General features: G+C 34.0%; 2 protein-coding genes and 1 pseudogene across 5 annotated transcripts in view; 1 reads left to right on the top strand and 2 right to left on the bottom strand.

The window, feature by feature from the left end:
* Window positions 1-1479: 1479 nt before the first annotated feature.
* On the bottom strand, window positions 1480-2113 carry LOC107692838 (adenylate cyclase type 9-like). The gene is made up of 2 exons (XM_016492049.1): window positions 2014-2113; window positions 1480-1692 (listed from the first exon to the last, which is right to left on the bottom strand). Exons 1-2 carry the CDS (start codon window positions 2110-2112, stop codon window positions 1480-1482), a joined length of 312 nt encoding a protein of 103 aa, XP_016347535.1. The 5' UTR covers window position 2113.
* Window positions 2114-6008: 3895 nt separating this feature from the next.
* On the bottom strand, window positions 6009-8411 carry LOC107692839 (INO80 complex subunit B-like; annotated as a pseudogene).
* A 1238-nt stretch (window positions 8412-9649) lies between these two features.
* aadat (aminoadipate aminotransferase) overlaps window positions 9650-13873 on the top strand; it is a 17072-nt gene continuing 12848 nt past the window's right edge. Inside the window, exons 1-3 of one of the 4 annotated variants that reach the window (XM_016492023.1) lie at window positions 9650-9751; window positions 12933-13003; window positions 13081-13249. In XM_016492023.1, the coding sequence (XP_016347509.1) occupies window positions 12937-13003; window positions 13081-13249 (236 nt within the window). In that variant the 5' untranslated portion in view covers window positions 9650-9751; window positions 12933-12936. Of the gene's footprint in view, window positions 9752-10123; window positions 10214-10254; window positions 10470-12932; window positions 13004-13080; window positions 13250-13873 lie in introns of those variants that run through there. The other 3 variants (XM_016492022.1, XM_016492024.1, XM_016492025.1) reach the window with 3 other exon arrangements.

Here is a 13873-nt window from a genome sequence, read left to right on the forward strand (position 1 = left end):
TTTGAACATTAAAGCATGTCAACATATTCTGTTACACCAAATACACAAAATAATGATCTTTAAAAAAGCATCATATGAACCCTTTAAAGTAACTGAATGCAAATGAAACGCATTTAAATTTTTTATTTTATCTACAAAGGATGCCGAAGCTTTTGAACATGAAACAAACATCTGTATCAGCCTGGAACAGATCCAGACACCTGCTGGTTGAAACAGAGGCTAAATGAGTAATTCCTCTCCATTATTTAACACATGTATCATTCTTTGAGATGTTTTTTTTTTATTATTATTATTTTTAGCTCAGCCCCATTCTGTTACAGTAGCGATATTTGCAGAATTTGTTCATCTCAAGCGGCCTGAAATTCTTGTTGAATATACTCAGAGACATTTCTGAGAAGTATTAAAAAGATAATGCAATTTGATCTGTTGAATATTTACAGCAAGTAAACCCTTTTTTCAACCCTTTTGGCCTCATCTACACAGGCAGGTTTAAATAAGGCATAGTTCATTCAAAAATGAAATTCCTAGAATCATTTATTCACCATCATTTAATTCTAAACATGTACAATTTTCTACAAATATAGCATGACATGTTGCACCATTTTGATTATTCATTAGAGTTAACTAAAACTAAAACCATAAAAAATGGTTACTAGAAATAAAATAATCGTTAACTGAAATTAACTAAAATTTAACAAATTTTAACTTATTGCCAAGGCAACATTTCAAATTTTTAAAATGAAGTTTAAAATGAAGTACCAAAACAATTAAAAGTAAATTAACTACAACTAATAAATACAAATTATTTAAAAATATATAGACAATAATTAAACTACTAATAAACATGAATAGATTATACACATACATCCAAAAATGAAATCATTTATTCACCCTAATGTCATTCTAAAACTATAAAATTAATTTTGTTCAAACCTAGCATGCATGACGTGTTGCAACATATTTGATTATACGCCAGGGTTATTATAGTGTACTAAATTTTTTTTTTGATATTTTTGAACATTAACTGAAATAAAGCAAAATATACATATTAAAAAAAAAAACTTTATCTTATTTAAAGTTGCCAAATCAACATTTTTTTTTTCATTTAGTTTAACTTTATTTGTTACTAAAGCGACAAAAACTAAATAAACAAATAAAAAAATAATAATAATAAAAATTACTAAAAAAAATCAAAAACAAAATTAATAAAACTTTCACTAAAAGTAAAGTGAAAACAGAAAATCTAAAAATAAAACAATTCAAAATATGAACAAAAACTATAATATGGCCTTTTTGTCTATTGTTTTTTTTTTTTTTTTCTTTCAGTTATGCAGTTTTGCCAAATCCATTCACTGTCAATTTACAGGAAAAAAAACCAGTTAGGACATTCTGAAAAATATGCTCTTTTATATTGCATGAAAACCAATCGTACAGGTTTGGAACAACATGAGGGTGAATAAATGATCGTAATCTTTACACTCACCGTATTGCCAGCACTAGGGCCAAACATTCAAGCACAGCTGCAACTGTGGCTACTATGAGGGCAGGTGTGGGCAGGGGCTGCTGGGTAACCAGCGGTCGCAGGAGGCAGGCCACAGAGAGAGCCAGGAGAACACAACAGCACAGGAGCATGTCTAGGAAAGAGCTGAATGTTGGACTGGCAAACGTCTGGACAGGAGCCTGCGTCTTAACCTGACAACAATCAGAAAGAAAACAACAGAATTATTGATCAAATCAAGAACTTACTTCTTAATTAAGAACTTAATTATTGATCAAATTAAGAAATACTTCTAGTATAATAAATATGTCCTGGTTAGCATTTATGCATTCAAAAGGCAGACCACCAGAGGGCAGTACAGACAGTGCAACAAACTTTGTACTTGTGACGCTTTCTCTCTCTTACTGACCAGTTAGAACAAATCACAGACCACTACTGAGTTAAAACCAGTTATAAACATTGTGACTGAGTGAGAACAAATTAAAAGCTACATATAAATGGAAGGAACATCATACCTCATCCTGGTAGCTGGTCCTGTAAGCCGACTCCAGGGATTTGTCTATGAAAGTGTGGCTCAACCTGTTGATGGGCGGTCTGAAGAAGTAATCTTTCATCAGACTGCAAGGTCGAAGCACAGAAAACAAGATTAGATTGTGAAGGAAATTCACTAAGAATCCAATGCGTCCATTGTTTATATGCATGCAGAACGTTTGCACTGAAGGCAGCTTTGTGGTGAAAAAAAAGAAAAAAGAAAATGTCTGGTTTTAAATGCACACAGAGCTTAGTTATATCAGCACATATAGCTTTATACACACAGTACAGCGCCTTTTATGGGTGAATCACACAAAACATATCCAGATGACACTTCAACCCTAACTCAAAATAAAAAAATAAGAAACTATATTTTCACAAAGAAAATGTAGCTTAAACGAGTTCACACAAAAAATTTAATTTTACTCATGCTCAGGCCCTCCAAGTTGTAGATGAGTTTGTTTGTTCACTGAAACAGATTTGGAGGAATGTAGCATTTCATCACTTGCTCACCAATGGATCCTCTGCAGTGAATGGGTGCCGTCAGAATGAGAGTCCAAACAGCTGATAAAAACATCACAATATTACACAAGTTATCCACATGACTCCAGTCCATCAATTAACATTTTGTGAAGTGAAAAGCTGCATGTTTGTTAGAAACAAATACATCATTAAGGAATTTTCTTTCTGGCCAACAACATACTAATCCATAATCCATAATAACGTTTCCTCCAGTGAAAAAGTCCATCTCCTGTTGTCTCACATCAAAATCCACCAGCATATATGTTTTGAGCTGTTTTGGACTGATTCGCTTGATCTGTGCGGATTTCTCTCTTGATTCAGACGAGACCACATCTTCACTGGAGGAAGCGTTATTATGGACTCGTATTTTAGCCAGAAGCGACAGCTAAAAACGTCTTTGTTTCTTACAAACACGCAGCTTTTTGCTTTAACTGATGGACTGGAGTGGTGTGGATTACTTGTGGATTATTGTGATGTTTTTATCAGCTGTTTGGACTCTCATTCTGACGGCACCCATTCACTGCAGAGCATCCATTGGTGAGCAAGTGATGCAATGCTACATTTCTCCACATTTGATGAAGAAACAAACTCATCTACATCTTGGATGGCCTGAGAGTAAATTTTCATTTTTGGCTGAAATATTCCTTGTTTTAATCATATGTTGTTGTGGGCTTAAACTATGAAGGGTTTTGCACAATGGAAGTTAAATACAAACAGCAACGTCTGTAGCAATAAACTAATGAACCGGTCTGATGAATCAGACAATAAAATGCATTGAAATGGTGAAAACAACTTTAATACCTCAGACTATGCTGGAATTCTTCAACGGGCTCAATTGACTTGCTTATGAACACTCGCAGCAGAAAAACTGATCATGAAATTATGTTTTTCACTTGACTTTTCCTTGCTGGATCAAGTGAAATTAGTTTTTTTTTTAAAGCAGCATTTATAACCAAAGCCTTAACAACACTTCTGAACTTTGTGAAATGAAATTTTTTTTGTATTTTATTGAAGGTGTAGAACGTCATGTTCTCCGAAGTTTTGTAATACATTGTTCAACCAACAAATGTGCGTCGTTTATCAAATAAATGAACGCAGATTTACTTCAGCTGTTCTTTATTTCAGTCTTTTTACAAAAATAAGGCTGCGCTCTCAAGTCTGGGTAGTTTCAACAATATGTCGGTTACATAATTAAACGGAAGAATGAACGTGTTACAAACAATTTCTATACTCAAATTCAATGCAACAATGTTTTTACAGAATGATTGACATAGAAATATATTCGATTCAAAGTAGTTCTATGAACCATTTACACAGAAATTCATTCTCATGATTCAAGAATTCCTTTAATTCTAAAGTAAATTTAAATAATTTGTAATTCTTAATTGTCACATTGAATTGAATTAACACTTTACAGTAGGTTAAATTTGTTAACATATTAGATATCATAAATTAACAATGAAAAATACTTCTACATATGCCAATACATTTTAAACGGGTCATGTTGTATAAATTAACATTAATGTATTAGGAACAAACTAACAATGAGTTAACAATATACAATATTTTATTTATATATTAACATTAGATTTGATTAATAACTGCTGTAAAAAGTTGTTCATTATTAGTTTATAAAACCTAATGCATTAAAAAAAATGAACCTTACCATAAAGTGTTACTTTCATGAATTACGCTTTATGTCAAGTCAAGTCACCTTTATTTATATAGCGCTTTTAACAATACAGATTGTGTCAAAATGAAAAATACTTCTACATATGCCAATACATTTTAAACGGGTCATGTTGTATAAATTAACATTAATGTATTAGGAACAAACTAACAATGAGTTAACAATATACAATATTTTATTTATATATTAACATTAGATTTGATTAATAACTGCTGTAAAAAGTTGTTCATTATTAGTTTATAAAACCTAATGCATTAAAAAAAATGAACCTTACCATAAAGTATTACTTTCATGAATTACGCTTTGTGACTTCGAGTGCACAAAATAAATACAAGATTTACTTTCAGGTGTTTTTTATTTCAGCCTTCTTACAAAAATAAAACCGTGCTTTTAAGTCTTTAGATTTATTCTACGATCATTCATTAAACACAAGCACAATGAAGGTTATAAAACATTATAATGCGCAAATTCAATGCAACAATTTTTGCCATGTTGTTTACAAAATGATTTATGAATATATTTGATTGCCATTATGTTGTTACGCTCAGTTTAAGGTAATTTTATTAACTATTTATTCTACTTTTGTAAATTCCTTTTGTAAATCATTTATAATTCTTAATTAATTGTTGCATTGAATTGAATAATAATAATAATAAAAAAAAAAAAGAAAATAAAATCTTAATGACCCCAAACTTTTGGACAGTATGACTATATAACTTTCATACAGTGTGATGTCTGTTAAGCATTATATAATGCGTATTTATGCTTTATGCAAGCTGTTGCAAATTCATTCTGGCTCTTGAATTAGACCATTTTCTTGTGTTGCAACAAGTTCAATTTGTTAATATTAGATCATAAACTAACAATGAAAATAATTTTAACGCATTTATTAATTTAGCTTAATGTTAATGTCTACATATGCTAATACATTTTAAATGGGTCAGGTTGTATAAATTAATATTAGTTAATTTGTTATGAATGAACTAACAGTGAATTAACAACAAACAACATATATATGTGTGTGTGTGTGTGTGTGTGTGTGTGTGTGTGTGAATAATATATATATTATGTTATGCTATGAGTTGTGAAAATTACATGATTTAAGACCTTTATACAGTGCATGCCTTTGAAAAGACTGTAAAAAAAGACTGTCTATCCCTCACAGCCTCGTTTTCATCCTCGTTTTAAATTCAATATGGTGTCTAACCTGACTAAAGTCAATTATTTGTGACATTTACTAGTGGTTGCTGAGTAAAAAATGTTTCCTTAACCAATTTTTTTTTCAGTCTATATATTTGTTGAGGATGTGATGATATAATTCCTGATATGGAACTTGTGTCCGGAACCGGAGGGAAAAATTGATCCCTTTGGGCACAGCAGTCCTGGGAAGATCTGTGTCAAGATCAGGGACATCTCTCATTTTTGCAATCCTTCCCTCTCTTCCTCTCATATACAGTATGAGTAGGTCATTTCAGGCCTGTTTTCACTATATATATATACATGCATTTATATTTATTTATACATTTACATTAAGTTAGATTAATAATATCAGTAAAAATTGTTCATTGTTGGTTCAGAAAACCTAATATCAAAAAATGTTACCGTACCGTAAAGTGTTACTGCTTGTGTTTCATGAATCGCTTTGAATGCACAAAATAAATAAACTTCAGCATGATTTTATACTGATTAATCAAAGAATTTTGTCTTTGTTCAACATAATTGCATCGACCTACTATTTTTAAATACACTCCATTGACAAAGACCACTTTAAGCGACTTCCTGCACCAGCATCAGGTTCTTCCTGTAGAACACCAGACTGCACAGCGGCGTCCCCGTCTTTGAGCAGGAGTATTTCTTCAGGTTGGAGCATCCGGACATGCTGCAGCTCAGGGGCGCGGGGGGAGGCGCTCACAGGGCAGCAGGCGTCGGGACGGAGATCCCGGCGGGGTACGAGACAGCGGAGCCCTGAACGTTACTGCTGTACATCACCATGGGCAGCTGCGCCTGCTTGGACCTGCGCTCCTTCATGCTCTTGATCTTGGCCTTGCTGGTCTTGGTCAGTCTCTCGATGGTCTGGTTCTTGTTCTCCTCGGCTTTCTTGGTGGCCTGCAGGTGTCTTTTGCGAGCGCGCTCCTCGCGTTTCTGCATCATCTCGGCCGTCAGCTCCTTCTCTTTGTATCCCATCGGGAGCTCCAGTAACGGCTGGCTCTGCTGCTTATGTAAGAGCGCTTTCTGTTTAGATGGAGACGAAACGTTGTTCAGGTAAAGATCAGTTAAATGTCAAATACTTCAAATAAAGTCACCAATCAACAACTATTCATTTTTAGCTCATCAAATCATTTTTTGGGTGATAAAACCTACAAGTACTGTTTCTTCTGCTCACCAGGGCTGCATTTGTTTGATAAAAAACATGGTACAGTAAAATCATGAAATAGTACAATTTAAAATAACTATTTTCTATGTGAATATCTGTTAAACAGTCATTTATTCCTGTGATCAAAGCTGAATTTTCAGCATCATTCCTCCAGTCTTCAGTGTCACATGATCTTCAGAAATCAGTCTAATATGCTGATTTGCTGCTCAAGAAACATTTCTGATTATTATTATTAATGTTGAAAACAGTCGTGCTGCTTCATATTTCTGTGGAAACTGTGATGCATTTTAATTTTCGGGATTCTTTGATGAATAGAAAGTCCAAAAGAACAGCATTTATTTAAAATAGAAATCTTTCGTAACATAAATGTTTTTACTGTCATTTTTGACCATTTTAATGTTTCTTTGCTGAATAAAAGCATTCATCTCTTAAAAAAAAATCTTACACTAAACTTTTGAACGGTACTATATAACTTAATGCATTATGTTGGTGTTATTTTAATAATATTAATAAACTATTATAGATTTAATTAATATTTTGAATTTGCTTTTATTTTTATACTTTCAGTTTACATTTTAGTTACATTTTTAGTAATTATGTTTGTTAATGTTATTACTTTTGTTTATTTTAAATATTACTATTTAGATTTAATTTATTTTATTTCGGTTTTGGTTTTACTTTTTTTCCCCTAGTTGGTAATTTTAGTGCTTCAACTTAAACTAGATGAAAATTAGAAATAAAAATAACTGAAGTAACATGTGACTCTGGAGCACAAAAGCAGTCTTAAGTCGCTGGGGTATATTTGTAGCAATAGCCCAAAATACATCGCATGGGTCAAAATTATAGATTTTTCTTTTATGCCAAAAATCATTAGGATATTAAGTAAAGATCATGTTCCATGAAGATATTTTGTAAATTTCCTACTGTAAATATATCAAAACTTAATTTTTGATTAGTAATATGCATTGCTAAGAACTTAATTTGGACAACTTTAAAGATGATTTTCTCAATATTTAGATTTTTTTGCACTCTCAGATTCCAGATTTTCAAATAGTTGTATCTCGACCAAATATTGTCCTATCCTAACAAATTACACTTAAGACTGGTTTTGTGGTCCAGGGTCATTTAACTTTGTCATCTACTATTTATATTCCATTATTTCACCTTTAAAGTTAACAATAATAACCCTGCATCATGTCTGGTTATGGTGAGGTCTCCATTTGGAGGTTTTGTGGAGTTTTTGTTTCATTTAGATTGTGTGTGTTTTATATGGCACCTGTCTGGCTGTGAGCAGAGACTCGTCGATGTCTTTCTTCAGCTCTCCGTTATCATCCAGCTCTCCTTTCTCCAGCGCGCCCAGCCATCGCTCCTCCTCATCCATCGGGCCGCCCAGCAGCGAGTCCGAGTCCAAGTCCGGCACAGGAGGCGGGTCCAGGTTACTGTCTTCATCTGGGTATTACCAACAAACAACACACTCACGCACATTAACACTGGCTTTGAGTCACTGAAACATATGTGTTTTTACTATATTCAAATGGTTCAGTCACCCAGCCAGGCTCTGTACTGCTCGATAGGAACTCCCTCAGACGGCACGTCATCATCTTGGTCATCGTCATCAACGTCGCTCTCTACGTTCAGAGGCGACACTGAGCGCAGAGAGTCCGGGATCACGGTGAATGTGGGCACACTGAAACAAGACCGAGTTGCATTACACTCATTACAGAGATAGCTTTACACTTGATGAATCCGCAATGTCTTCATCATTAGACAATTTACCCAAAAACAAACACCGTCATCCTTTACTTTGCAGTTTTGTTCCAAACTGTATTAATGTTTGACTGAAATGCAAAAGGAGACGAATGTTCATTCTGCTTTTTTTCTCTATAATGTGTGATATTTTTTTGGGGGGGCGGTGAACTATTAGTTTAATGCATTTCGCCGGTTACATTATTATCTACAGTATAAGAGATTTGTTCTGGTTTTCACTCCATTATTTCAGTAAGAAAATGACTGTGAATTGTTATACTGTACATTTATTGCTATCAAATGTTTAGGAGTCTCAACCTCGTTTATTTCTTACCAAAATAGATCATGTTTTCCACGCACACACATTTATTTTATTAAATGAAATAAACTCGGTGAACTATTAGTTTAATGCATTTCGCCAGTTACATTATTATCTACAGTATAAGAGATTTGTTCTGGTTTTCACTCCATTATTTCAGTAAGAAAATGACTGTGAATTGTTATACTGTACATTTATTGCTATCAAATGTTTAGGAGTCTCAACCTCGTTTATTTCTTACCAAAATAGATCATGTTTTCCACGCACACACATTTATTTTATTAAATGAAATAAACAAAGGGAGGTTTTCAATGCAACATTCCCATGCATTTAAAAATCCATCTTGTTGAACCTGTTGCACATCAAGTCTATTTTAAGCTATATTCAGAATTTCCTAAAAACCGGGCTCAAGCAAAATGTATGTGGCTTGTTTGCTTTCTGTTGCATAATTAATCACTAATAGTTTATATTTGATGCTCACATTTGAACATGCTTTTGGATAATGATGTCTGGATAATCAAGTGAACCTAAGCTGCTTCAGTCCAGTAAGTGTTCATCCTGAAATATTATATAAAAGTGGTGTTTACTTTATAAAAATCAGTAAAGATTTAACAGCAAAAAGACAGCATTGTTTACAAATGTGCGTCCTCGCGGCAGGGCATTGTGGGTAATGTAGTTCGCGTCACATACTATGTCGCAACGGAGCTGTCAAGAGTTTTCATTAATAATTGATTTCTTTCTTAAATACTGTTTATATATTGTCATTCAATAAATTAAAATAAAATGTGTTCGCTGTTACTTTTCTCAGCGCTGCTCGGGGCTGGACCAATCAGAGTCGTGTGTGATTACCGGGTGAGCATCAAGTGTTGGTGTTAATTTGCATCTCTAGTACGCATCTGCGATTAATAAACGTAAACGAATACGCTTTTAGCGAATATAAATCTCCGGGAAAGAATGAGTAGTGAGTGAATATAGTTCAATGTAGGACTCGGGTTCTACACCCCTAAAGAAAGAAAACTACACGGTCCAGAAAGCATTGCGGCAGACGATCAGCGGTACCGGAAGTTACGGGTCAGTAATGTGCTTTAGAGGTTAGGCTTTATCGCCTCGTTTTGCAAAGTTTGAAGCTCTCTGGTTGATTCGTGTTGTGTATTTATGTATATGAATGCTGATTTGCGTGCGTTGACGCTTGGCTGAGTTGAGTTGAGTTGAGTTAAACTCCAGGCGGCACAACATTCAATCATGTTTTCCATGCGCACTCTGAAAATTAAGACGAAGTTGTCCACTTAACGAGATTTCTACCCAGAATTGAATTTGAAAACCTGCTGCACACAAATTCTATTTTAAGTGAGTTTAACTTTCATAATCATTCTTTATGTCGCGCAACTAATCACGTTTATTTGCTTTGTTTATATAAGAATATGTGCAAGTTCGGTGTCTGCACCCTAAAGAAAGAAAACTACACGGTCCAGAAAGCTTTGCGGCAGACGATCAGCGGTACCGGAAGTTACGGGTCAGTAATGTGCTTTAGAGGTTAGGCTTTATCGCCTCGTTTTGCAAAGTTTGAAGCTCTCTGGTTGATTCGTGTTGTGTATTTATGTATATGAATGCTGATTTGCGTGCGTTGACGCTTGGCTGAGTTGAGTTGAGTTGAGTTAAACTCCAGGCGGCACAACATTCAATCATGTTTTCCATGCGCACTCTGAAAATTAAGACGAAGTTGTCCACTTAACGAGATTTCTACCCAGAATTGAATTTGAAAACCTGCTGCACACAAATTCTATTTTAAGTGAGTTTAACTTTCATAATCATTCTTTATGTCGCGCAACTAATCACGTTTATTTGCTTTGTTTATATAAGAATATGTGCAACATTTTAAATTCAATCTTGTCTAAAAGACACCGTATTTAATGTCAAAATAGTGAAATCAAGCAATGATCTTTTAATGGGCCACATGTAAAAAGCTCATGGTTAAACGTCTCATAATCAATAAAAGGGCTCAGTGTTTAAGATTAGGCTACACAAAAAGCTAATTAAAGGATTGGGAGTAAAGGAATTAGGATTGCAAATTATTAATCATTATCTGAATTGAATATGAATTATCACTGGCATTCCTTCTCTGGAACTCTTTTACGTACTTATTTATGTTTGCTTTGTCTGTTCATTAATGTGTGTGTGTGTGTGTGTGTGTATATATATATATATGGGCGTTTCTTCAACTAGGGGCACTTTTATCCTTGTGGAGTTGAATAAAAAAAACTTGTTCAAAAGTCACGTAACACAGTCTCATAAGTTTAAATAATTTGTCTAGTTTTAAGGTCTGTAAGAGGACAAACTTAGATTACAAGAGAAATTGTTAATATTTTACATTTTTTCCAACCTGCAATGAACCAATGTCATTTCCACCACATCTCAATATACAGCTGTTATTTAAAAATAGAATAACTTATGCCACTCAAGAATTGTCTAAGATCATTTTTGTAACTAGTTTTACCAGTTTTTCCACAATGTACAATAATTATACATTTGTCAATGAGATAAATTAACTGCCCTAAGGACCAAATGCTGAACTGTACACCTGTCACACTATGAAATGTAATATTGGTTTGGGTAAGAGCTTATTAGAAAATAAATACCTTGAATTTTTATATTAAGTAGAGCATGATCTCATAAATTGTGGATACATTTTTAATGTGTGATGAGAACTTTTTAAATATTTTTTAAAAATGTGTGTGGTGATGGAAATGACAGGGTGTTGTGGAAATGACAATGAATTAACGTGAATGTAGAGAAACAGTAGAGATATTTTGTTGTTGATGAAAATTTAAATTCCCTCCATGTCCAACATGTGCTCTGATGTCACTGAACATTTCCATAGAAACCACCTAAACAATCTTTCACACAAACTTTTTAAAGGGACATTACAGTGTTGTGGTGGAAATGACACCAATATTGTGCGACAGCTATATTTAGTATAGAAAGTAATATGTATGAAAAAATCATAATAGAAAGGTAGTAAAAAGTTTTTAAGGTGGTTTTATTGTTAGTTTGACTAAGAAAGAGGAATTTGTCCAAAATTATATGTATTTTTATAAATATGACCAAAGAACATAAAAGTTCCCATAGTCTAAGAATCACCCATATATATATATAAATGTATTTATTTATTTTAATTTTTTGGAGTTTGTCATAATTTGGAACCAATTCCTATTTATTCACATGGATCTTTTAATGGGATTTTTGTAAATTGTAAAATGCAGTGATTGTTTAGTTTCTTTTATTATCATCATTAAAAACCCCATTAGGATTGCTTCTAAATTATGATAGAAACTCCATTACCATTCAATTTCTGGAATTTTATAACAAACCCCAATACAGATGCACAAAAATTAAAATCACTTTTCTCTGCCTTTTCTATTTATGAATATGTGCTGAATAACATTTTTCTCTTTTTTTGGAGTTTATATCATAATTTAGAATTAATTTATATCTAATGAGGATACGTTAAAGCTGCAGTCTGTAAGTTTTGCCTCTTTGTCGCCATCTCTGTTTGAAAACGTGGAATAGCAGCTGTGTGAGGAATTATCTAGCTTGCGCGGGTTGTGCAGCGGCTCGGCTCCAGCACGGATGAATCTAATGTTCTGAAGAGTATGTGTGGCAGGCAGTCACCGCATCGGTGTGGATATTTACTGTACTTCGCAATCACAGATTCTAGCCTTGGAATATGACCCAAATAAGAATTTTCACCGTATATTGCCATCTGAACAAGTAACAAGTCTGCCACGTTTGTTCTGACCAACTGAGGAAAAAAGCATTACCATAAATCTCGCTACCAATGGTGATTAAATCTGAAGATCGGTTAGCTCATATTTTTAACCCAAAAAAGTTACGGACTGCAGCTTTAATAGGCTTTTTACAAATTAAATTTCTAAGTGATTAATCACTTCTACGATCAAATTATTCTATCCAGTAAATCTGTATAATACAGTTTCATTTGGAACCATTTCATATCTAACAAGGAACTTTGGGTTTTTTACAGTGTTTCTAAACTTCTAATGGATTAGTTTCTTCTATAATCCATTAAAATTTGGATAATACCGTTAAACTCCTATTAAGATTGCTTCCAAATTATGAATTTTTAAACTCCATTGGCGTTCCTGTATGACAAACCCTGTAATACAGATGTACAGAAATGAAAATCACAATTTCTAATGTCTAATTTACGAAATGTTCTCCACCTGCGTCCCATCAGAAGCATGAATTACGCTCGCTTTCTGACAGCTGTGAGCGCGGCGAGAAAACCGTCACCTATTCGCATACTGAGTGAGTGTGATTTGTATTATTATTTGACTGTTTGTAACCCATGACATGTCCTAATTTGTGGCTTGGTTCTGATCCAGCGGAGCTTCAGCAGCGGTCTCCCCCGTCTCTGATCTCTTTGGCCGGAGGAGCTCCCAATCCCAACACCTTCCCGTTCCAGTCGGCCAGCATTAAAGTGAAGGGAGGCGAAGCGCTGGTGATGGACGAGCCTCTGATGAAGAGAGCGCTGCAGTACTCCGGCTCATACGGGTATCACAATACACACTGGTGTCTGGAGTTACTGTATGTGTAACAACATTTCAGTAGTCGGTACCAATGCCAGTAAAATTCCACGGTTGTCCGAGCAATGTCATGGTACCAAGCAAAAAGCGCTCTCTTTATAATAAAAGCTGATATCATTTGCAGCGCAAGCTGACCGACTGAGTGAAAGCTCCCGTTATAATAATAATAATAATAAAATATATAATAAGCAGAGCTCGGTAGATTACTTACAAATTGTAGTCCCTTACTGATTCCAAATTACATTGTAGTTAATAACGTAATTATGGAAGCCCGTTTCCGCCACTGAATAAAAAATAAAAGAGGGAATTGTGACTTTTTTTCTCACAATTCTGAATAAACTCGCAATTGCGAGATATAAAGTCAGAACTGCGAGAAATAAACTCACAATTCTGACTTTTTTTTCTCGCAATTCTGACTTTTTCTGAGAACATATCAGTCTTTTTTCCCCCCTCAAAATTGGACTTTTAACTCGCAATTGCGAGTTTATATCTCACAATTCTGAGAAAAAAAGTCTTTATCAGTCTAAATTCTGACTTTATAACTCGCAATTGTGAGTTTATATCTCAAAAAAAAAAAAAAAAAAAAAAAATT

This window comes from Sinocyclocheilus anshuiensis, unplaced genomic scaffold (genome assembly GCF_001515605.1).
Source record: "Sinocyclocheilus anshuiensis isolate Anshui unplaced genomic scaffold, SAMN03320099.WGS_v1.1 scaffold674, whole genome shotgun sequence".
NCBI classification, from domain to species: domain Eukaryota; kingdom Metazoa; phylum Chordata; class Actinopteri; order Cypriniformes; family Cyprinidae; genus Sinocyclocheilus; species Sinocyclocheilus anshuiensis.

Bases quoted from the DNA above. Each gene is read 5' to 3' on its own strand.
- LOC107692838 (XM_016492049.1), bottom strand. From the start codon at position 2,112: ATGAAAGATTACTTCTTCAGACCGCCCATCAACAGGTTGAGCCACACT. The intron at 1,693-2,013 runs GTATGATGTTCC...GATTGTTGTCAG, and splicing joins GGACCAGCTACCAGGATGAG to GTTAAGACGCAGGCTCCTGT.